We start from the raw sequence: 26,186 nt of genomic DNA, 5'->3' as shown, positions 1-26,186 counted from the left end.
TGCGCTGCTTCCTGTGTGAGGCAGGGTCGTACTCTGCGGATGTTGTAGAGCATGAACCTACAAGAACGGGCCACCGCCTTGATGTTAGTTGAGAACGACAGGGTGTTGTCCAGGATCACGCCAAGGTTCTTAGCGCTCTGGGAGGAGGACACAATGGAGTTGTCAACCGTGATGGCGAGATCATGGAATGGGCAGTCCTTCCCCGGGAGGAAGAGCAGCTCCGTCTTGCCGAGGTTCAGCTTGAGGTGGTGATCCAAGACAAGTCTCTGAATGTCCTTGCGTGTCCCAGCCAGAGTCCAGACTTGAACCCGATCTAACATCTCTGGAGAGACCTGAAAATAACTGTGCAGCGACGCTCCTCAGCCAACCTGACAGAGCTTGAGAAGATCTGCAGAGAAGAATGGGAAAACTCCCTAAATACAGGTAGGCCAAGCTGGTAGCATCATTCCCAAGAAGACTCAAGGATGTAATTGCTGCCAAAGGTACTTCAACAAAGAAAGGGTCTGAATACTGAATATTTTGCGAAAATGTCTAAAAACCTGTTTTTGCTTTGTCATTTGTGTGTGATGTGGGGGAAAAAAATATTTCATCCATTTTAGAATAAGGCTGTAATGTAACGAAATGTGGAAAAAGACAAGGGGTCTGAATACTTTCCGAATGGACTGTATGTCTATTTCAAAGTCAGACCATTTCATAGGTAAACTGCAGGGTAATGTAAAAGTGTTTTTTTTTAAAGATCCAATACGTAATATGGTAATTATGTTTTAGTCCAGAGTGGCCAGAAAAGTTATCTAGATCTTCAATGAGACATTGCAGGGATCTAGCTTGCGGACTTAATATAAAATTTGAGTCATCAGCATACAATGACACCTTTGTTTTTAAGCCTTTGATTTAAAATCCTCTAATGTTATTTGATCTGATTTTAATAGCTACAGTAGCACTTCGATGACCATAACAAATAAATATACTGACAGCAGACACCCTTGTTTGACTCCTCTTGTAGCAACTCGACCATGAAGGCCTGATTCACGCAGTCTTCTCTGAACAGTTGATGTTGAGATGTGTCTGTTGCTTGAACTTTGTGAAGCATTTATTTGCGCTGCAATCTGAGGTGCAGTTAACTCTAATGAACTTATCCTCTGCAGGAGCTGTAACTCTGGGTCTTTAATTCCTGTGGCGGTCCTCATGAGAGCCAGTTTCATCATAGCGCTTGCTGGTTTTTGTGACTGCAATTGAAGAAACTTTCAAAGTTCTCGACATTTTCTGGATTGACTGACCTTCATGTCTTAAAGTAATAATAGACTGTTGTTTCTCTTTGCTTATTTAAGCTGTTCTTACCATAACATGAACTTGGTCTTTTACCAAATTGGGCTATCTTCTGTATACCCCCTACCTTGTTACAACACAACTGATTGGCTCAAACGCATTAAGAAGGAAAGAAATTCCACAAATTAACTTTTAAGATGGCACACCTGTTAATTGAAATGCATTCCAGGTGACTACCTCATGAAGCTGGTTGAGAGAATGTCAACCGTGTGCAAAGGTGTCATCAAGGAAAAGGGTAGCTACTTGAAGAATCTGTTTTGTTTAACACTTTCTTGGTTACTACATGATTCCATATGTGTTATTTCATAGTTTTGATGTCTTCACTATTATTCTACAATGTAGAAAATATTAAAAATAAAGAAAAACACTTGAGTAGGTGTTCTAAAACTTTTGACCGGTAGTGTATATATGGGAGATTCAAAATTATGCAGACATTTACATTGACGAAAGCCACAGTCTATCTGCAATATTAAAATGTGTTTGCATGATTAAAGCCTAAGCACATTCATTTCCATGTATCCTATCTGTGCTTGGAGTTCAAAACAGTTACCCTAAGTTAGCTGTGTTAATCTAAGTATTCTTGAAACATGTTCTCAGAATGTTATATAATTACTTTCAAATAACATATAATTTATGTTCTCAGAAAGTTAATAAAACCTCCCAGGAAAACTTTTGGGGGAACCATTGGGGTGGTAGGTAGTCAAGTGGTTAGAGCATTGGGCCAGCAACGAAGAGGTTGCTAGATCAAATCCCTGAGCTGAAAAGGTAAAAATCTGTTATTCTGCTCTTAAACAAGGCAGAACCCCTTACCAGTTGTCATTGTAAATAAGAATTTGTTCTTAACCTATTTGTCTAGTTAAATAAATATAGAAACACTTTATCAGAACCTCCCTGCAACCTAAGAATGTGATTTCCCAAAACAGCCAACTTTTTCACTTCCATTCTCAAAAAAACTGTTTTCCAAGAACCAACGTAAAACCAAACATGTACGTTCTCACAACTTCCAACGAACCAAATATGCTATCTGGGAAGGGTTTGGGAACCTCCGTAACCGTAATTTGAGTCGTAAACTCATGGGTATGCTCAAAATGGCTGTTAGTCCTGACTTGAATGGGCACTTTCGTTCTATGGATTCTATTTCTATGGATAATATTTATTTTCGGTTTGTCAAGTGGATAGCTTAAGGCCTTTCGCAAATTTCAAAATACAATCGTGGCAAATACGTTTGGAAAGCAAATGCCTACTGCCCGAAAAAGAAGACTAATTTGTCAGTAGAAGCTACCATTGTTTTCTCTCAACAACGAACAGCACTGTTTTTCAAAGTAGTCAGGCGCTATCTTGGGAGACAATCACCTGTACAGTGAGAACCCTAGGCTACGCATATTCATGCTATCCATCTTCATCATTGGGTGAGTCAGTGCCACTGGAAAGTTGAATTAGTAGCCTCCTAATATTGTACAATATGTGTCTCCCCTCTTTTTATTAGCCCTAGGCCAGGTCAAGAGCAAGGACGCTTTCCCAAAAGCATATTAATAAGGCTGCGTTTATTTTAAAACCATAGGATCCAATGAACTTAGCCTAAAATGTTTTTGGAAAACTGGCCTAGGTCGTGTTCATTTATCTGTTTGACAGTGTCATAGTCGCCACTAATTTTGGTCATTTTTGTAGTTTAAAGAAATATTCGATGTCTCCTGTCATGTAGGCCTAAATGATGTAGAATGGGATGAAATACGTTTATACTGCCGCGTTCAAAATAACTGGACACCAGGAACTTGGAAATCTCACGACTTCCGACTTCAGTGCGTTCAAGACGACTGGGAAAAATAGTTTTGAACGGTCATCCAACTCGGAATCCCAAGTCGGGAACTCGGGCCTCTTTCTAAAGCTCCCTTTCTAAAGCGACTTTCCGCCTTGAAGATCACTGACATCGTGAATTCACCTCGTTTCTTCCGAGTCCCAGTTGTCTTGAAAGCACCATATAACACCACATTTTCGCGTCCATGTCACGAAACTGGAATTCATTGAACATTTGCAGTTATGATGGGTTACTTTGAGGCGGGGCATAATAACTCGTCCGCAATCTGCGAGACGGGCTTCTTCCTCACTTCTGAAACTCTTCCATTCTCCCTAACATGCCTCAAGCAAGCATGAAAATAAACTGGTTCTGTCGGAGTAGGTGATCAAGCCACGCAGAACGCTATTTTTGAGGAGTCCAGCCAGACTAGGAATGCGATACAGTCTCAGTGGGGAAGACCGGTTCAAGAGAAGGACTACATCATAATAGCCTAAACTGAAACCATGGATGATTAAATTCAGGAAGAATCTCAGTTATGCCATAAGGTTAGTTCTTAAAGTTTTTCAGGAAACATATAGGAAGATAGTGTGGAACATTTCTCTCTTAGGGACAGATCGACATTTACGAGGGGAGCTGGTCCAACTCAAGGTGTCCTAAAAAAAAAAAAAAAAATGCACCCCCTCCACCACATTACAAATATTATCACATGACCCTCCCCTTGTAGGCTACTGTAAAATAAATTGAACCCCCCCCCCCTCATAGAATTAACTCAAAATAATGTTTACTCCCATGAATAACCCTGTTTTATAAACGTGGATATCAACTTTGTCACTTCAGCATGTTTTTGTGGCACAGTATATGCCTTGCGGGGCTATGGCCAGAAGGGTGAGGGTTCGCTGACCACCACAGATGGGCTCTCTATGCGCTCCTGTTTCATTACTTAACGATCAGACAATGATCTTCTAGTGGGAATCAGAATTTCAACATTTTGATGCCATATCTATAATTATATCAAAAATATGCAACAAATGTTCCATCTATAGGTTTCTGTACCAATGCACCACACAACAAATAAACAAAACATACTGACTTTGAGCACTTCAATATCATGGTATTGCACAATGAAGTCGGGACTTATTTCCATCATGGTCCCTAGATTTGTTGCAGTATATGCTACAGTAATATAAGGGCTAAATGCGTGTCTAATTTACACATCTCCATCGGGCTTTCGGGTGTCACCTTATTATTTAATTGTAAAGATTTTTTTTTTCAGCTGTTATAAAACAGCATGTCACTTGAATATTGTTGCTTTAAATCAGTGCTCACTTTTTCATAGGCTTTTTTAAAATCCATCATCTCCATTCAAATTGCATCCAAAACATATAATACTGTTCAACCTAGTGGTAGACATACCAGTGGTAGACATACCAGTGGTAGACATACCAGTGGTAGAAAAAGTAGCCAATGATCATACTCGAGTAAAAGTCAAGATACCTTCATAGAAAATGACTCAAGTTAAAGTGAAAGTCACAGAGTAAAATACTACTTGAGTAAAAGACTAAAGGTATTTGGTTTTAACTATACTTAAGTATCAAAAGTAAATGTACTTTGCTGAAATACACTTAAGTATATAAAGGAAATGTAAAATAATAAATCATTTCACATTCCTTATATTAAGCAAACCAGACAGCACAGTTTTCTTGTTTAAACATTTACGGATAGCCAATATTCAGACATAATTTACACACTAATTTGTGTTTAGTGAGTATGCCAGATCAGAGGCAGTAGAGATGACCAGGGATGTTCTATTGATAAGTGTGTGAATTGGACCCTTTCCCTGTCCTGCTAAGCATTCGAAATGTAACAAGTACTTTTGGGTCTCAAAATGTATGGAGTAAAAAGTACATTATTTCTTTAGGAATGTAGTGGAGTAAAAGTTGTCAAAAATATAAATAGTAAAGTAAAGTACAGAAACCCCAAAAAACGACTTAAGTTGTACCTGAAACTATTTTTACTCAAGTACTTTACACCACTGGAGACTACATGACCAAAAGTATGTGGACACCTGCTTGTCAAACATCTCATTCCAAAATCATGGCCATTAAAATGGAGTAGGTCCGCCCTGTGCTGCTGTAACAGGCTCCACTCTTCTGGGAAGGATTTCCACTAGAAGTTGGAACATTGCTGCGGGGATTTGCATCCATTCAGCCACAAGCGCATTAGTGAGGTCGGGCACTGATTTTGGGTGATTAAGCCTGGCTCGCAGTCGTCGCTCCAATGCATCCCAAAGATGTTCGATGAGGTTGAGATCAGGGCTCTGTGCAGGACAGTCAAGTTTTTCCACACCAATCTCAACAAACCATTTCTGTATGGACCTCGCTTTGTGCACAGGGGCATTGTCATGCTGGATCAGGAAAGGGCCTTCCCCAAGCTGTTGCCACAAAGTTGGAAGCACAGAATCGTCTAGAATGTGATTGTATGCTGTAGCGTTAAGATTTCTATTCACTGGAACTAAGGGGACTAGCACTAACCATGAAAAACAGCCCCAGACCATTATTCCTCCTCCACCAAACCTTACAGTTGGCACTCTGCATTCGGACAGATAGCGTTCTCCTTTCATCTGCCAAACCCTGATTTGTCCATCAGACTGCCAATTGGTGAAGCGTGATTCATCACTCCAGAAGTCGAACGCGTTTCCACTGCTGCAGAGTCCTATGACGGCGAGCTTTACACCACTCCAGCTGATGTTTGGCATCGCACATGGTGATCTTAGGCTTGTGTGGCAACTCGGCCATGGACACCCATTTCATGAAGCCCAGTTATTGTGCTGACGTTGCTTCCAGAGGCAGTTTGGAACTTGGTAGTGAGTGTTGCAACAGAGGACAGATGATATTTACCCGCTACGCGCTTCAGCACTCAGCGGTCCCGTTCTGTGAGCTTGTATGGCGTACGACTTCACGGCTAAGCTGTTGTTGTTCCTGGACATTTCCACTTCACAATAACAGCACTTACAGTTGACTAGGCAAGCTCTAGCAGGGCAGAAATTCTACAAACTGACTTGTTGGGAAGGTGGCATCCTATGACAGTGCCATGTTGAAAGTCACTGAGCTCTTCAGCAAGGCCATTCTACTGGAGATTGCATGACTGTGTGCTCTATTTTATACACCTGTCAGCTACAGGTGTAGCTGAAATAGCCGAATAGCGGTGGTAGGCAGCAGCAGGCTCGTAAGCATTCATTCAAACAGCACTTTCCTGCGTCTGCCAGCGGCTCTCGCTGTTTATGACTTCGAGCCTATCAAGCCTATCAATTCCCGAGATTAGGCTGGCAATACTAAAGTACCTATTAGAACATCCAATAGTCAAAGGTATATGAAATACAAATGGTATAGAGAGAAATAGTCATATAATAAATACAACCTAAAACTTCTTACCTGGGAATATTGAAGACTCATGTTAAAAGGAACCACCAGCTTTCATATGTTCTCATGTTCTGAGCAAGGAACTTAAACGTTAGCTGTTTTACATGGCACATATTGCACTTTTACTTTCTTCTCCAACATTTTGTTTTTGCATTATTTAAACCAAATTGAACATGTTTTATTATTTATTTGAGACTAAATAGATTTTATTGATGTATTATATTAAGTTAAAATAAAAGTGTTCCTTGTTCATTCAGTATTGTTGTAATTGTCATTATTACAAATATATATATAAAAATTGTCCGATTAATCGTTAATGGCTTTTTTGGGTCCCCCAATAATCGGTATCGGCGTTGAAAAATCATAATCGGTCGACCTCTAGTTGAGATCCGGTGACTGTGCTGGCCACTCCATTATAGACAGAATACCAGCTGACTGCTTCTTCCCTAAATAGTTCTTGCATAGTTTGGAGCTGTGCTTTTGGTCATTATCCTGGTGTAGGAGGAAATTGGCTCCAATTAAGCACCGTCCGCAGGGTATGGTATTCTGTTGCAAAATAGAGTGATAGCCTTCCTTCTTCAAGATCCCCTTTACCCTGTACAAATCTCCCAATTTACCACCACCAAAGCACCCCCAGACCATCACATTACCTCCACCATGCTTGACAGATGGTGTCAAGCACCCCTCCATCATCTTTTCATTTTTCTGCGTCTCACGAATGTTCTTCTTGTGATCCGAACACCTCAAACTTAGATTTGTCTGTCCATCACACCTTTTTCCAGTCTTCCTCTGTCCAGTGTCCGTGTTTTGCCGAGATATGGCTTTTTCTTTGCAACTCTGTCTAGAAGGCCAGCATCCCGAAGTCGCCTCTTCACTATTGACGTTGAGACTGGTGTTTTGTGGGTACTATTTAATGAAGCTGCCAGTTGAGGACTTGTGAGGTGTCTGTTTCTCAAACTAGGCACTCTAATGTGCTTGTCCTCTTGCTAAGTTGTGCACTGGGGCCTCCCACTCCTCTTTCTATTCTGGTTAGAGCCAGTTTGCGCTGTTCTGTGAAGGGAGTAGTACACAGCGCTGTACGAGATCTTCAGTTTCTTGGCAATTTCTCATATAGAATAGCCTTCATTTCTCAGAACAAGAATAGACTGACACGTTTCAGAAGAAAGGTCTTTGTTTCTGGCCATTTTGAGCCTGTAATCGAACCCACAAATGCTGATGCTCCAGATACTCAACTAGTCTAAAGAAGGCCAGTTTTATTGCTTCTTTAATCAGAACAACAGTTTTCAGCTGTGCTAACATAATTGCAAAAGGGTTTTCTAATGATCAGTGAAAGGGTTTTCTAATGATCAGTGACAACATTAACAACGTCTACACTGTATTTCTGATCATTTTAATGTTATTTTAAAGGACAAAAAAATGTGCTTTTCTTTCAAAAACAAGGACATTTCTAAGTGACCCCAAACTTATTAACGGTAGTGTATACATATGTCCTAGCCTACCTCGTGCAGGTAATAAATTCAATGCAGTTATTAGACTTATATTTAGCTAATGAATGATGGGCTATGCATAAACTTCTAATTTATAGCCTCGGTCTCTTGCGCAATACGCACCATGCGTTCTCTCCTTTAAAAAAACGCTCCTTAGTTTTTCTAGTCCCAGGAAAATCTAGACTAGAATAGTTTGCTAGAATAATACATTTTTAGCATTTCTTATACTAATAGACTATTAAAAGAGGGACACAAGCTCTTGTTTGCTGCATGTGAAATACAGCAGACATTAGCACTCATGGCCACGGGCCGGGGAGTTTGAAAGAAGAGAGAACACGGGATGGCGATAGGCTATAATAGCAGTTATTTGTTCAGACCCGTAACCGTCAATGTTCGTGACGAGAAAAGAAAGCCATCTGCATCCTATTCTAGTCCTATTTTATTCAAGCATGTCATTACAATGATGAAGATCAGGACGACTAAACATTTCATTTAGGCAAACTGGAATAAAGCAACAATGGAGAAAGAGGGGGTAGGCTAATATGCACAACATCAGAGGAAATATTGTGGAATATTATTGTAACTTTGTAGGCATGCTACAACACTGACATGCATTTCTGTATGTCAGACGGCTACTAGGTCTGCTATACAGATATAGACTTATGGAAAGAGCTTAATTCATTCATTTTTTATCCGAATATTTTTGTATAAAGATAAACATCATAATGTTATATTATAGGAGTAACTCTGGTAGGCCTGAAACATTCTTGCTCATGGGCTTTCAGTAGCTAAAGCTTAATAATAGCCCCTGTTAGTTTTTCCACTCTGTTTGGCAGAACCTAACTGACAACTTGTCAAAGCTCAAACCAAGTTTATTCACCCACTGAGTCAAACAGCTGAAAAGACAAAGACATGTTTACATAGGCACATATATTTCCACCCTCCTTCTAGGTGGAGTCTACTCCTTGCTCCTCTAGACAGCCAATACATTTCTGTTGCTAGGCAGGAACTTAAATGTTGTCTTTTCCTTCTCACTTCATCTGACCTGACCTCTGCCCAAATTCCTCACTCCTCCCTAATCCACGGCTATCCAACCTTCTCAGTGACTGAAACCAGACTGTTACTATTTGCCTCTCTCCATAGGATACATGAGATTTGACAATAACATGTTCTGGCAGAATGTACACTTTCTACACTCCCCTTTCTCAATCAGTAGATTTCCATACACCCAGTTATAATATGGTAAAATGAATAAGGATATTTGAAGTTGGAATCCAACACCACACCACACCTTCACAAAAGTTTCTAAACTTTACTAGGGTAATATCAATAGTAAGTCAAACCAGGGCTCCCAAGTGGCACAGCGGTCTAAGCCACTGCATCTCAGTGCTAGAGGCGTCACTACAGACCATTCCAGGCTGTATCACAACCAACCATGATTGGGAGTCCCATAGGACGGCGCACAATTGGCCCAGGGTCATCTGGGCCAATTCATTGTTTATAGGGAATATATGAGCAGGCTATTATATTGCGGTAAACACTTGGAACTTAATTTGGCCAAAGAAAATTTCTCAACAGAAAGAAATATAACAATTTCGAACTGGTTTAAATGTTCACAAAATTTTTGAACAGTCTATATTGCAGCAATTACTAACAAATTACAGAAATAGGCTAATGTTATTTATTTTACAACAGACCTACTTATAACCTATCTTAAACAAAATACAGAGCATACAATTAAACATATCAAATTAAATTTAGCCAATGAACATTTCTCAACAGAATAAAAAAAAACAGGTTTTGCATATTCAAAATTCTGGTTTCGATAAGTAAATAGGCGTACAATAATAACAATGATATACAATAATAATAATGATGAAACACATTTTTATAAATACATTTAAGTTCCAAAATTATATTCTACCTAAATAAGGAGTTGCACAGTAGCCTGCATTTAGCCTTGGCAAAACGTTCTTCTCATCTTTCACTACAATATTAAAACTAGTATTAAATTCCCCTTGTAAGCTATTAACTATAGGCATACTCTTTTTCTTATTTATTTATTTATTAACCTTATTTCTCCCCAATTTCGTGGTATCCAATTGTCTTATCGCTATGGACTCGCGAGAGGCGAAGGTTGAGAGCCCTGCGTCCTCCGAAACACAACCCAAACAAGCCGCACTGCTTCTTGACACAATGCCCACTTAACCCGGAACCCAGCCACACCAATGTGTTGGAGGAAATCAATGGAAACAGAATGTGCTTGAGCTCAATTTTGAGTCTCATAGCAAAGGGTCTGAATACTTATGTAAATAAAACAATTAAAAAAATACTTTTTTTTATACATTTGCAAAATTTACTAAAAACCTGTTTTCTCTTTGTTATTATGGGGTATTGTGTGTAGATTGAGGCAAACATTTATTTATTCTATTTAAGAATAAGGCTGTATCGTAGCAAAATGTGGAAAAGGGGAAGGGGTCTGAATACTTTCCGAATGCACCCATTCCACTTATCCAGTTTATTTTTGTGTTAGGTTACACGGGAACACGCATAATGACATTTTAATGTGTAAATTGTGATGTTGTATTTTGTATAAATATGCAGAATTGATCATAGCCTACCAATCTGCCACTCTATAACTTTCCTTCCATTTCTCCTCACTACCATGTTCTCACATTGTGTGCACCCTCTCTTTGGGCTCTCTCAGGAATCAGTATGGCACACCGCTCTCAGTGTTCCTCAGCCGGGGATAACCGCCTGGACCCCAACTATGTGCCTCCCCACTACCGCGAGGAGTACCGTCTGGCCATTGACGCACTTGTGGAGGATGACCTGGAGGGCTATTATAAATTCCTCCAGAGTGCGGATGTGGTGGACTTCCTTTCCAGACAGGAAATTGAGCACATTAAGTGCACAGTGAAAGTTCCGTACCAGAACACTCAGCCTGAGCTCCCATATGTGGAGTCTGGGGGAGACGGCTCTTCAGACACATACTGGCCCATCCACTCTGACTTGGATGTACCCGGACTTGACCTTGGCTGGCCCGAACAGCATCGCTTCATAGGCCCCACCGATGTCACCACACTGGTTAACCCCTCTGAGCCAGATATGCCAAGTATCAAGGTGCAGGCTCGTCGACTTATCAAGAATGCTCAACAAGTATGTCCGTTTTTCTTTTTTGTCTGGTTATTAGCAGAGTATACATGATCCCAATTTTAGATTCTGCTGATTTATTGGCACATTGGACAATCTCGCAGAATTCTGCAATCTTTATGCACGTTCGCCATTGACTGAGAACAACAAACAAATTCACTACATATGTAGGGTTTTAATTTGATCACTCTGCAAACTTGTAGTGTATTCAAAGTTTAAAAAGGCTTCTGAAGTTTGTAATTTCTGGTTTAAAATGTCAGATTTGATTTGTCCTAACGAAGAATGTGTCAACCCCTACAAAAAATATCCATGAATGATAATCCACATAATAATTCACATTCCCTGTTGCTGCAAGATTATTTTCTATATTCAATCTAAGTATCTAGTTTTCAAAATGCAATATTCACTTTACTTTTGATATGATTCTCATGTCATTTGCTAACAATACAATGAAATATCACTTAAACTGCTCAAAACAAATAACTACTGAACTAGAATGATGTATTGCCTATTTAACATATATACTAGTTTGATAACTGCTGAACTGTGCATTTCTATATTTTGACCTCACATGTAGCAATTTGACTTTTTATGTTCGAAGGTAAAACCAAATCATGTATGGATGTGGCTGTAAATACTGCACAATTCTCTATCAGCCAGTGTGCTTCAATAGGACAAGGTGGAAAGAGTCACTCTACTGTATGTGCTATCCTTTAGAATTATAGTGTAGTATACAATCCACTGCTGAAATACCTGAGGCCTCATTTATCAATATTGCGTAGAAACTATTCTAAAACACTACTTACGAACGGAATTTAAAATGTTCTTACGCATAGAAAAGGTGTGATTTATCAAACAATCCTACAAACGTCATACATACACCGGTAGGAGATAACTGTTAATAAACACCAATTGTTCTCAGCCTCAGTGCTTGTGCATTTTGAAGCGCCTCTAATTAACCATATACAGGTATGGTCAAAATCATCCCTTTAGAGCCTGGAATATAAAAAGCTGTACCATGAAATAGACTACAACTGCGCAACCAAAAAAATCTATTTTTTAAAGGTATTGTTTAGACTGAAATAGAGGTGCTAGTTTCAGAGATTGAGCTAGTTTCAGAGATTGAGTACAACCAAAAGGTTCAATTTGGCTCGCTCAGTTGTGGCTTGACCAGTAAAAATACAAACATAGCCACAAAGAGAGGACCATTAGGACAATTCAAGTTGCTTTAGCAATGGCAAATATACTTCAAATGAGTAGGCAACACTCACCAATAAGCCATCCATCTTCACCAATAAGCCATTCATCCTCACCAATAAGCCATCCATCCTCAACACTTCCCGCCTATAGGCGTATAGGCCAACATTGCTGTTCTGCAGAATGAACTAATTGTGCATTCCACCTATCCACCACATTCGGCATCATACAACCTATCACCTGCACATTACGAGTGGAAGCCATTTCTGTTCACATACAGTGCCTTCAGAAAGTATTCACACCCCTTGAATTTTTAAAACATTTTTATTATGTTACAGCCTGAATTTAAAAAGGATTACATTGAGATCTTGTGTCACTGGCCTACACACAATACCCCATAATGTCAAAGTGGAATGATGTTTTCAGCAATGTTTACAAATTAGTTAAAAATGAAATGCTGAAATGTCTTGAGTCAGTAAGTATTCAACCCCTTTGTTATGGCAAGCCTAAATAAGTTCAGGTGTAAAAATGTGCTTAACAAGTCACATAATAAGTTGCATGGACTCACTCGGTGTGCCATGATAGTGTTTAACATGACTGTTGAATGGCTAACTCATCTCTGTACCCCTAAAATACAATTATCTGTAACGTCCCTATGTTGAGCAGTGAATTGCAAACACATATTCAACCACAAAGACCAGGGAGGTTTTCCAATGTCTCGCAAAGAAGGGCATCTATTGGTCAATGGGTAAAAATGAAAAAATAATACATTGAATATCCATTTTAGCATGGTACAGTTAGTAATTACATGTTGGATGGTGTGTAAATACATCCAGTCACTACAAAGATACATCCTTGCTGGAGAGGAAGGAAGCTACTCAGGGATTTCACCATCGGGCAGTTACAGAGTTTAATGGCTGTGGTACGAGAAAACTGAGGATGGATCAACAACATTCTAGTTACTCCACAATACTAACTTAAATGACAGAGTGAAAAGAAGGAAGCTTGTACAGAATACAAATATTCCAAAACATGCAGCCTGTTTGCAATAAAGCACTCAAGTGAAACTGCAACAACAACAAAAAATAGCAAAGAGATGAACTATGTCCTGAATACAAAGTGTTATACACTGCTCAAAAAAATAAAGGGAACACTTAAACAACACAATGTAACTCCAAGTCAATCACACTTCTGTGAAATCAAACTGTCCACTTAGGAAGCAACACTGATTGACAATACATTTCACATGCTGTTGTGCAAATGGAATAGACAACAGGTGGAAATTATAGGCAATTAGCAAGACACCCCCAATAAAGGAGTGGTTCTGCAGGTGGGGACCACAGACCACTTCTCAGTTCCTATGCTTCCTGGCTGATGTTTTGGTCACCTTTGAATGCAGGCGGTGCTTTCACTCTAGTGGTAGCATGAGACGGAGTCTACAACCCACACAAGTGGCTCAGGTAGAGCAGCTCATCCAGGATGGAACATCAATGCGAGCTGTGGCAAGAAGGTTTGCTGTGTCTGTCAGCGTAGTGTCCAGAGCATGGAGGCGCTATCAGGAGACAGGCCAGTACATCAGGAGACGTGGAGGAGGCCATAGGAGGGCAACAACCCAGCAGCAGGACCGCTATCTCCGCCTTTGTGCAAGGAGGAGCACTGCCAGAGCCCTGAAAAATGACCTCCAGCAGGCCACAAATGTGCATGTGTCTGCTCAAACGGTCAGAAACAGACTCCATGAGGGTGGTATGAAGGCCCGACGTCCACAGGTGGGGGTTGTGCTTACAGTGTGTTGGTACCATTCTTTATTCATGGCTGTGTTCTTAGGCAAAATTGTGAGTGAGCCCACTCCCTTGGCTGAGAAGCAACCCCACACATGAATGGTCTCAGGATGCTTTACTGTTGCTATGATACAGGACTGATGGTAGCGCTCACATTGCCTTCTCCGGACAAGCTTTTTTCCGGATGCCCCAAACAATCGTAATGGGGATTCATCAGAGAAAATGACTATACCCCAGTCCTCAGCAGTCCAATCCCTGTACCTTTTGCAGAATATCAGTCTGTCCCTGATGTTTTTCCTGGAGAGAAGTGGCTTCTTTGATGCCCTTCTTGACACCAGGCCATCTTCCAAAAGTCTTCGCCTCACTGTGCGTGCAGATGCACTCACACCTGCCTGCTGCCATTCCTGAGCAAGCTCTGTACTGGTGGTGCCCCGATCCCACAGCTGAATCAACTTTAGGAGACGGTCCTGGTGCTTGCTGGACTTTCTTGGGCGCCCTGAAGCCTTTTTCACAACAATTGAACCGCTCTCCTTGAAGTTCTTGATGATCCGATAAATGGTTGATTTAGGTGCAATCTTACTGGCAGCAATATCCTTGCCTGTGAAGCCCTTTTTGTGCAAAGCAATAATGACGGCACGTGTTTCCTTGCAGGTAACCATGGTTGACAGAGGAAGAACAATGATTCCAAGCACCACCCTCCTTTTGAAGCTTCCAGTCTGTTATTCGAACTGAATCAGCATGACAGAGTGATCTCCAGCCTTGTCCTTGTCAACACCTGTGTTAACGAGGGAATCACTGACATGATGTCAGCTGGTCCTTTTGTGGCAGGGCTGAAATGTGGAAATGTTTTTGGGGGATTCAGTTCAATTAATTGCAATTCATCTGATCACTCTTCATAACATTCTGGAGTATATGCAAATTGCCATCATACAAACTGAGGCAGCAGACTTTGAAAATTAATATTTGTGTCATTCTCAAAACTTTTGGCCACGACTGTATATGTTCCTGTTCGTTTTGCTAATGGCGTGCCTCTAATTTGTACTTTATATGTATCATGAATTCACAATGTAAATACATGATTTAATTATTACTCTTACAATTTCACACATTTTCAACATGTATTTTCTCCATCCTATGCTTGACAAGCAGTTCCCTTATTCTACCACTTGGCACTGTGTGTACGCATGGTCATGGCTGTGCGTAAATTTAGGCACACTCTCAAGCAAACATTCACATGGCTAAATCTCACACTTTGCGTGGACATCATCCCATGCATGGTTTTTACGTACAGATTTGTGCCCACGCATGATTGATAGGTGAGGCCTCTAGATTGTATATAACAATATATTCCACTCATTATCTGAATTTCATTGATACACTAAGCTGATGAATTTCAAGCACAGAGACAGACGATACTATATCAGTTGGTGTGTAACAGAAAGGATATGCAATACTACAATAGAAAATGTAGAATAATCGCACAGCATGTGATGTGTGTATAATGCCTCACTATTGCATGCTTTATTTAACATTTGAAACCAATGCAGGTGTAATGTTAGTATATATGATAGTGTACTCTGTGGTCCTTTCCAGGTGATCGCTGTGGTAATGGACACTTTTACAGATGTGGACATCTTTGCTGATATTCTGGATGCTGCCATGCGAAATGTTGCCGTGTATATCATTCTGGATGAACAGAATGCACACCACTTCACTAGCATGGCTTCCAACTGCCGGGTCAATCTGGAAAACATTCAAGTGAGTCTATGAAGTGATGCACTATCTTGAATGTACTGTATGTGAAGGAGTTTTCCTATTAAGATACATTGATCATTTTAAAAGGGAATTTCACCCTAGAGTAACCTGGGCCTGTTTTCATGATGTTCGAGGCTTTTCTAGGATAGTGAGATGTGTTTCACACATAGTTTCCCAGGAGGAAGAGTGGGTCTTGGCTTTTAGTCGAGCAGCGTGTATAATGCCTCACTATTGCATGCTTAAGCATTTGCTTTAACATTTGAAGCGAATGTATATATTTGTTCCCACTCTGTGAACTAAACCATTACAGAGGCCTAGACTAAAAGCCTATTTATGCTTGATCCAAAAATGTGGTCAGAGGCTCCATATGGAGGGTGGTGACACTTGCGGAGCCTCCAGAGGAATGCTGAGGTCAAATGGAGCTCTTGTACCACATTGCCATGCACCTCCCAAATTTTGTAACAGTGTGGAGGGCTCTGAGTTACCTCTTCTGCAGAGAATAAGTTACCAGCCTCCGAAATGGCAGCCCAAATAAATGCTTCACAGAGTTCAGGTAACAGACACATCTCAACATCAACTGTTCAGATGAGACTGCGTGAATCAGGCCTTCATGGTCGAATTGCTGCAAAGAAACCACTACTAAAGGACACTAATAATAAGAAGAGACTTGCTTGGGCCAAGGAACACAAGCAATGGAAATTAGACCAGTGGAAATCTGTCTTTTGGTCTGATGAGTCCAAATTTGAGATCTTTGGTTCCAACCGTCGTGAGACGCAGGGTAGGTGAACAGATGATATCCGCATGTGTGGTTCCCAACGTGATGCATGGAGGAGGAGGTATGATTTTGTGGGGGTGCTTTGCTGGCGACACTGTCTGTGATTTATTTAGAATCCAAGGCACACTTAACAAGCATGGCTACCACAGCATTCTGTAGTGATACACCATCCCATCTGGTTTGCTCTTAGTGGGACTATCATTTGTTTTTCAACAGGACAATGACCCAACACACCTCCAGGCTGTGCAAGGGCTATTTGTGACCCGATTCAGGAAACGAGGCGTATGTCACAAGTCACGACTTCACAGTAGAGCCATTTGAAATGCCTTCTCGAACATGTGAACATTCATGTGCCTTAATATCAAACTTGTGTGCCATCTGTAAATACGAATACAATTGTTAAATTACGAGCCTAGTTGGTTTAGCCACAGAAAAAAGGAGCAACCTTCCCATTAGCCATGATTGGCTGAGATAATGAGTGGGCTGGACATTTGTCTATTGGAGCTCGTCGTGTCGAACGCGGCTTAAAAAAAATGTATCGCATAGTAAAACTGCATAAACCTAATGTCAAGTAAATGTGTACTGTTAGCTAGCTAACGTTAGCTGGCTGGGTCGCTAGCTAACGTTATGTGTATGATCTTATTCTTCATATCTCAGATATATATGCTTGACTAGTTATAGCCATAGAACCTGGCTGGTTAGCTACCTGCAGATTCATGCAGGGTAGTTATGTCATGTGATTATTTTCCATTGTTTAGCTAGCTAAGCTAGCTAGCTACATGTCTTAACAAAAGACTCCACTAACGTTACGCAAGTGTCCATTTTAATAGAATGTCACTGCAACTGTAGGTAGATGTACTAGCTGTTAAATTCGTTCTGGCTATCTACTCCAATTTCAGACCACGGGTAAGAAAGTCTCGCTAGCTACATTTTCAGATGTTACGCATTTCTAATTTTGACAAAGTATTTTAATTTCAAGTTAAAGTGTACTGTTAGCTAGCTAGCTAACATTAGCTGGCTGGCTCGCTAACTAACGTTAAGTCATGCGTTGGGATTCATTGTTTACCTAGCTAGCTATCTAGCTAAATTTCTTAACAAAAGACTCATCTTAATGTGCCAGGGCACAGAATAACTGATTCATTTTTGAACGCTCAACACCCGTTGAATATGTCCGGTGTCAGTAAATGCCGGTAACAAAACGTAATTCAATTGTTGCCAGCAGCACAGTTACAGTCACCAAAGCTCATTATGTGTCTGGAAGTAGCTAGCAAGTTAGCTTGGGTGCTTGACTGCTGTTGTTTAATACAGCACGCTCAGATCAACCCTTATAGAGATGGGTCGGGCTAAAGCTTAAGAGGGTGTGAATGGGTCTAGACAAATAAGATAAGTTATAAGTTACAAGTTTATCAACTTTCAAAGCAGAATTACTTTCCCATTGTTCTTCAAATGGAATGTATGATGTACCATTTTGTTATTTGGTGTCTCTTGTTGTGCTGTGCTCACTTGAACAGGAAGGTGGCGCGGCGGTCTTTTGTGGGCAAATTTTATCATCAAAGTCTGGCATTCTCTGGATTTATAGTGCTTTGAATACAACTGGGAACTCTGAAAAAAACAAGGTTGAATCATGACATTAGTGATCTTCAGGTCGGAGCTCTAGGAGGCCAGAGTTCCCGACTTGGAATTCCGAGTTGGATGACCGTTCAAAACAAATTTTCTCAATCTGAGCTTTTTGTTTTTTTAACTCACTGAAGTCTGAGATTTCCCAGTACTGAGTTGTTTTGGACACGGCAGAAGTCATGCTGGATTGATAGCATGGCCAATGTTGAATGTTTATTCTTTTAAGCTTGGAAAAGAGACCCTTAAACCCAGACTTGGACCACACATCCACTCCACTGAATAGCAGGCTAGTGATTGCTTTGCAATGCTTGCAGTTAGCCACTGATTCCTTCCAAACCACTCATTGTTGAATTTGCGGTTTTCCAACGTGTTGTGTAATGTTTATGTTCAATGGCCGATGAGCACCAGAACGTTATCTATAATTTATCTTCATTATTTCTCTTCATATGACAAGAATTGAAAAGGATTTGCCAGGAGATTGTCGACTTGATTCATGATGATGACTGCTAGCTTGCTAAATACATGTTTTAAAGTATGATGTTGACATGATCAGTCCAATCAAAGCTACTGTAGATATGTCATTTGACGTCATTTTATCTGTGGTCATTGACCTTGAGCCTTCTTGGATGGGCACTTCTAATGTAACTCTATGGCAGCACCCAAGAGGCTTGAATTTTCGAGCTCTCCCCGTAGATTTTGTGGTGACGTAGTGTCCCCATAAGTGACAGAACACTGAGCCAATCACAGCGCAACTGGTAAACATTACCAACCCCTACGCTCTGTATTTTCCGCTGGCTGCCCCACCACCACCACAGAAAGCACTGTGCTAGGCTGAAACACCTGCATTTCGGAGCTGCCTTACACAAGAAAGCAAAAAAGAGACTATGGTACATCAGAGCTAACTGGCTACCTACTACTGTTAGCTAGCCAGATAGCCACAAAGAATTGTTAGCTAGCTACCCTGTTGCGTCTTTATTGTTGCCATTGTCCTGGATGGAAGAATGTTCAGTGAATGGGGAGATGCAGCGTGAGGTAATACAGTAGGGGGAGTGCGAGTGCTTCTCAGAAGTAATGTTTTATGCGTTCTCCTCACTCTCGTTCTCACAAGAACATACTTAAGAGAAAGTCCTCGGAGAATGCACATGGAGCATGAGAGTGTGGACCACGGTAATACGCAGATTGAGAAACACCTAGTATCTACCTACAGTCATGTCTATCAGGCAGTGGCGACCCATCATTCAGGGCTGGCCTGTTTTGCGTGCTATTTTGGCATTAATGTGTCACATATTCAACTGTCGTTCAAACTGTTCAACTGTACAATATTTTTATTGTCTTACAGACAATATCGTGTTGTGCCTGGATTTCTTCCTGGAGTGGATTCTAGATACAGAAACACAATTCCTTTGCATGCGTGTGTAATTGTAGCAGAACTGTATCCTGTGAACTCTATCCCTTCTAGACTATGCTGGATTTCAAGCAGATGACTCATGAGGGGCTGAATGGCAGTTTTATCATGATAACACTCCCACAGCTTTACAAGCATTCCCTGAACTTTAGTACACTGATCATGCTGTATTTTCTTAATGATGTATGTTTCTTTGTGAATGGCAATTTCATCATGACCATCAGTTCTCTTAGCTACAGATTGTTACACCAGTTTATATGATTTAACCAAATATTTTTGGTATCCATCACTGGGAGTTACAGGATAGGTACTGTTTGGTGTAGCACAGACTTTTCTACCAGCCTTAGCGATGCCATCTTTGACCTCGATTTGGGGGAAACAGGAGTCTCATAAAATGTCTGTGTCCAGTTGCAGGGGGGTCCGTTTGAATTGAGAAAATTCTCCTTTATTAAAATAAATAATTTTTACTACATGGAGTAATCCAACCATGTGTACGCCACCATCTTGTCTATTTTAAGTCTTCTCTCATTGATCGAAAACAGGGCTCTGTCATCATGAAATGCAGAACTTTGGGGCGGACACCTCATTGGAGACAGCTGGGTGTTCACCCCAAAGTTCTGCATGTCATGATGACAGAGACCTGTCTCGATAAATGAGAGAAGACTTGAAATAGACAAGATATCGGCAAAAATATTTGGGTAAATCAAATTATCTGGTGTAACAATCTGTAGCTACAGTTCTCTGGACTTGTGTGTCTCTACACCTGAAAAACACTGAACTGTACTACACTGTTCATACATTTTTGTGGGTATGTTACTTTTACCATATAACATTCTTGTTGAATAACCAGTTTTCTTGAGTTAGTAGTAAATAGTGTACACTCCCCTGTATTTGAGATTTTTCACAAATAAACATTTAGATTTCTGCTACAGGGCCCTGTACAGTTTATATACATTTATTCTTTAAATCCATAAAGGCAGACACATTTCGAAGATTGATAGAAAATATCCATATTTATTTTATGGTGGTTCTATATCAGAGCTCTTCAACCCTGTTTCTGGAGAGATACCGTACTGTAGGTTCACTCCAATCCTAATCTAGCACACCTGACTCTAATAATTAGCTGGTTGATAAGCTGATCCAGGTGCGTTACAACTGGGGTTGGAGTGAAAACCTACAGGAGAGTAGCTCTCCAGAAACAGGGTTGGAAACCCCTGTTCTACATGGACTTATTTTGAGACACAGGCAGCCCAATTCTGATATTTTTCCACTAATTGGTCTTAATCACATCAGATCTTTTTCAGAACCAATCTGATTGGTGGAAATACCAATTAGTTAACAAAAAAATATCAGAATTGTGCTGCATGTGTAAACGCAGACATAGTCCTATATCCAGCTTTGGTACATTGGCAATGATGTTCAGCATGGTGGGCTGGCGAAGCTGAGACTCTTTGTGCTTTGTCCTGTCTACGGTTAATGCCCAGCTGGATAAGACTTTGCAGAAAGTGGTGTAGAGCTTCTTAACCACCAAATGTTTGGTCCTCTTGCAGAATATTTGCTGGTACTACACGTCTCCTGGAAAGACATGGTTGTGGTGTTAGCATTGTGGAAGGGATGTAGGGCAACACGCCTTTGTTGGTAAAGGTGTCAACCGAATGTGACAGGCTAGAGAATTGTTTATGAACAATGGGAGCTACTTTTGAGAGGATAAGATAAGTAACAAAGTGAATGGGCTGGGGGACTAAAGAAAGGTGTGAAAAGTCTTAGGGGGCTTTTCTTACACAGTATGAATTGTTGTGTATGGGAGATGGAGGAAAAATGACACCATAATCGCTCTCATACACAACAATACATTTACTGTCTAAGCACAAATAAAAAAACCTTCCTCATCTCAAAGTACTGTCTGTAAACCTCCCCCAGCACATTGACTTTGACAGATCATTCTTGTTAATTAGTAGCCCTTTGCAGGGGATTTCTGTAGACGTGTCTTTGCATTGTGTTTGGAGAATCTGAAGAGAGAAGAATGAGGTGGTTGTGTCATTACTGTTGTAATCTGGATTTTATACCTTTCAGTGTCCGTTGCTGGTTTCTGTCCCACAATCTTGTTGTGCTCTATAACCGCAAGGTGTCCGGTCCCTCATGCTTGTGTACCCAAAATGCAGCCGCTTTGGGGTCTTTTTCAGCAGGGCACTGGAATGACTCCAAATAACCTGAGTTTTTCAAAGAGGCATAATTGATGACATGGTCTGGAAGGGACTATGTTCCGCAGGCTACCTTTAACCACCTGTAACCCTATAACACAAACACTAACCATACAAACTCTACCCAATTCATGTTTATACCACGCTTACTGTAAATTGAGCTATCTTAGCCGTCAGCTTGTAAATATTTTTTGCCAACTTACCTTCAACTTGTGCAGAGCTACGGGTTGAAAGCGCATGTTGGTGGATTCTGTGGATTCACCTACAACAAAATATACAATTTAACCACCCAACTAATTGTATTGTTCTCTATTAGACTGGCTAGCTTAGCATCGACATTTCAATATTGTCAGCTTGCTATCTAGCATCGCAAGATTGCTAGCCAGCTGAGACTGGCTGAGAACCAACCACATTCATCATTGCTACCAACAAACAAACAGAGTTAGCTATGGTGACAATTCCATTTTTTGTAACGGAGTGTTCTCCACACAAGTATCGAAAAGATTGCTACCAGATTGAGCTACTCTTATTTGCTAACATTAGCTAGCTTATGTTAACTAACGTCAGTCAAAGATAGAACGAACAAACATTTTTACTCTGCTGAAGGCAATTACCAGTCCAGCAGTGACTACCATGGTATTGGCAAAAGTTATTGAGTGTGTGTATACCAAAAAAGATACCTACAGTGGGGAGAACAAGTATTTGATAACCTGCAAAAAATTGGCAGTGTTTGCTAATTATAAAGCATGTAAGTAATTTAAAAAAATTATAGGTACACTTCAACTGTGAGAGCCGGAATCTAAAACAAAAATCCAGAAAATCACATTGTATGATTTTAAAGTAATTAATTAGCATTGTATTGCATGACATAAGTATTTGATACATCAGAAAAGCAGAACTTAATATTTGGTACAGAAACCTTTGTTTGCAATTACAGAGATCATACCTTTCCTGTAGTTCTTGACCAGGTTTGCACACACTGCAGCAGGGATTTTGGCCCACTCCTCCATACAGACCTTCTCCAGATCCTTCAGGTTTCGGGGCTGTCGCTGGGCAATACGGACTTTCAGCTCCCTCCAAAGATTTTCTATTGGGTTCAGGTCTGGAGACTGGCTAGGCCACTCCAGGACCTTGAGATGCTTCTAGGCCACTCCTTAGTTGCCCTGGCTGTGTGTTTCGGGTCGTTGTCATGCTGGAAGACCCAGCCACGACCCATCTTCAATGCTCTTACTGAGGGAAGGAGGTTGTTGGCCAAGATCTCACGATACATGGCCCCATCCATCCTCCCCTCAATACAGTGCAGTCATCCTGTCCCCTTTGCAGAAAAGCATCCCTAAAGAATGAAGTTTCCACCTCCATGCTTCACGGTTGGGATGGTGTTCTTGGGGTTGTACTCATCCTTCTTCTTCCAAACACGACGAGTGGAGTTTAGACCAAAAAGCTCTATTTTTGTCTCATCAGACCACATGACCTTCTCCCATTCCTCCTCTGGATCATCCAGATGGTCATTGGCAAACTTCAGACGGGCCTAGACATGCGCTAGCTTGAGCAGGGGGACCTTGCATGCGCTGCAGGATTTTAATCCATGACGGCGTAGTGTGTTACTAATGGTTTTCTTTGAGACTGTGGTCCCAGCTCTCTTCAGGTCATTGACCAGGTCCTGCCGTGTAGTTCTGGGCTGATTCCTCACCTTCCTCATGATCATTGATGCCCCACGAGGTGAGATCTTGCATGGAGCCCCAAACTCATCTTCAATCTCTTCCATTTTCGAATAATTGCGCCAACAGTTTTTGCCTTCTCACCAAGCTGCTTGCCTATTGTCCTGTAGCCCATCCCAGCCTTGTGCAGGTCTACAATTGTATCCCTGATGTCCTTACACAGCTCTCTGGTCTTGGCCATTGTGGAGAGGTTGGAGTCTGTTTGATTGAGTGTGTGGACAGGTGTCTTTTATACAGGTAACGAGTTCAAACAGGTGCAGTTAATACATTTACATTTACATTTAAGTCATTTAGCAGACGCTCTATAGAGGTAATGAGTGGAGAACAGGGGGTTTCTTAAAGAAAAACTAAAAGGTCTGTGAGAGCAGGAATTCTTACTGGTCGGTAGGTGATTAAATACTTATGTCATGCAATAAAATGCAAATTAATTACTTAAAAATCATACAATGTGATTTTCTGGATTTTTGTTTTAGATTCCGTCTCTCACAGGTGAAGTGTACCTATGATAAAAATGACAGACCCCTACATGCTTTGTAAGTAGGAAAATCTGCAAAATCGGCAGTGTATCAAATACTTGTTTCCCCCATTGTATATGATTTATCAGATGGTTTCAGAGTTCAATACAGGACTGTAACATTAGCTAGTTAACCTACCTAGCTAGGCTAGCAAGCTAGCTAACATTAGTTTACCTCTAATCGAGAATCTTCCATTTGTTGTGAAAGAAAACCTCTCAGCTGGAGTCGAAATGGATTCCCCCTCAGTTCAGCCTAAAATCCCTCTGGTATTTTTTTTTCACCGTAAGGTGCATCATTCTTAATAGCCACAAGCCACTGGCAGCATCTGGGGAAAGGTAGAACGGTGAAAGATAACTCATTTTCGTGCTTGTTTGTAATTAACACAGAACACCACACAGGCATGATGACAAACGTTAGTAAAAAAAAAACATTGTAAACAAAAAAAGTTCTGAGTACATACACAATGCCATCATCGAAGTTTGTGGGAATGCCCCATCTACCTTAGCGGGCGGTATCTACATTCACTATGAATGCTGGACTTTGTGCTTCACTATGAGCAGACGAATACATGTAACAGTATAACTTTAGACCGTCCCCTCGCCCATACCCGGGTGCAAACCAGGGACCCTCTGCACACATCAACAACAGTCACCCACAAAGCATCGTTACCCATCGCTCCACAAAAGCCGCGACCCTTGCAGAGCAAGGGGAACCACTACTTCAAGGTCTCAGAGCAAGTGACGTCACCGATTGAAACGCTATTTAGCGCGCACCACCGCTAACTAGCTAGCTATTTCACATCCATTACACTCACCCCCCTTTTGACCTCCTCCTTTTCCGCGAAAACCAGTGATCCGGGTCAACAGCATCAATGTAACAGTATAACTTTAGACCGTCCCCCCGCCCATACCCGGGCGCGAACCTCTGCACACATTAACAACAGTCACCCACAAAGCATCGTTACCCATCGCTCCACAAAAGCCGCAGCCCTTGCAGAGCAAGGGGAACCACTACTTCAAGGTCTCAGAGCAAGTGACGTCACTGATTGAAACGCTATTTAGCACGCACCACCGCTAATTAGCTAGCTATTTCACATCCGTTACATACACAGGAAGTCAAAACTTTGCAATTCTACCAGTGAAATGAAAATGTGCTAGTTCTAGCTTGTGGTTTGGATAATTGTGATATTTATGATAAAAATGTAATGTTATTAATATAGTAATGACTATATTCCGTGGCAGAGCCAGGGTGAAATTCCCATTTAACTTTAAAACTTGGCCTCCCGGGTAGTGCAACAGTCTAAGGCACTGAATCGCAGTGCTAGCAGGTCCTGGTTCGATCCAAGGCTGTGTCGCAACTGCCGCGACCAGGAGACCGATGAGTGCACAATTTCCCTAGCGTCGTCCGGATTAGGGGAGGGTTTGGCCGGCTGGAATGTCCTTGTCCCATCGCGCTCTAGAGACTTCTGTGGCTGGCCGGGTGCATGCACGCTGACACGGTCGCCAGGTGTGTCAGTGTTTCCTCCAACACTTTGGTGCGGCTGGCTTCCAGGTTAAGCGAGCATTGTGTCAAGAAGCAGTGAGGCTTGGCATCCCAGCCGGAGGACGCACGACTCTCGACCTTCGCCTCTTCCGAGTCCGTACGGGAGTTGCAGCGATGGGACAAGACTGTAACTACCAATTGGATATCACGAAATTGGGGAGAAAAAGGTGTTAAACATTTTTTACTTTCAAACATGATTATTATTATTTTTTTCATAACCTTTTATTGCAGAGGGCTAAATCAAGGTCACACAGAGTGATTCTTGGTAGTATTAAACAAATCTATTTTGTAACACAAGTATACACCTCAGACACATGGTTATGGGTTTAAAGAAATAAGACACCTGTACCATGTCAGATATTGTAACGGTTTTCGTTGGTGGAAGGAGAAGAGGACCAAAGCACAGCGTGGTAATGTCCATGTTAAATTTATTCAATAACTGAACATTGAACCACACTGTAAACAAATGCACAACAGTCCTGTCTGGTAGAGAGACAGAAAGC

The 26,186-nt window shown here is 41.1% G+C and overlaps 1 protein-coding gene and 1 long non-coding RNA gene across 5 annotated transcripts in view; one reads left to right on the top strand and one right to left on the bottom strand.

Moving 5' to 3' along the window:
- Positions 1-2,396: 2,396 nt before the first annotated feature.
- The window catches only part of fam83ha (family with sequence similarity 83 member Ha), a 47,953-nt gene continuing 24,163 nt past the window's right edge, over positions 2,397-26,186 (top strand). Inside the window, exons 1-3 of one of the 4 annotated variants that reach the window (XM_029669897.2) lie at positions 2,397-2,735; positions 10,735-11,186; positions 15,749-15,913. In XM_029669897.2, coding sequence (XP_029525757.2) covers positions 10,743-11,186; positions 15,749-15,913 — 609 coding nt within the window. In that variant the 5' untranslated portion in view covers positions 2,397-2,735; positions 10,735-10,742. Of the gene's footprint in view, positions 2,736-3,381; positions 3,667-10,734; positions 11,187-14,806; positions 15,914-26,186 lie in introns of those variants that run through there. The other 3 variants (XM_065023369.1, XM_029669896.2, XM_065023371.1) reach the window with 3 other exon arrangements.
- On the bottom strand, positions 20,702-25,791 carry LOC115135325 (uncharacterized). The gene is made up of 4 exons (XR_003864480.2): positions 24,316-25,791; positions 22,112-22,170; positions 21,774-21,917; positions 20,702-21,282 (listed from the first exon to the last, which is right to left on the bottom strand). It is a non-coding gene; the product is annotated as an uncharacterized LOC115135325 (long non-coding RNA).

The sequence above is a fragment of the Oncorhynchus nerka genome, linkage group LG10 (assembly GCF_034236695.1).
Source record: "Oncorhynchus nerka isolate Pitt River linkage group LG10, Oner_Uvic_2.0, whole genome shotgun sequence".
Classification (NCBI taxonomy): Eukaryota; Metazoa; Chordata; class Actinopteri; order Salmoniformes; family Salmonidae; genus Oncorhynchus; species Oncorhynchus nerka.
The sequence above is the reverse complement of the archived record's forward strand: the minus strand, read 5'-3'. Positions and strand labels throughout refer to the sequence as shown.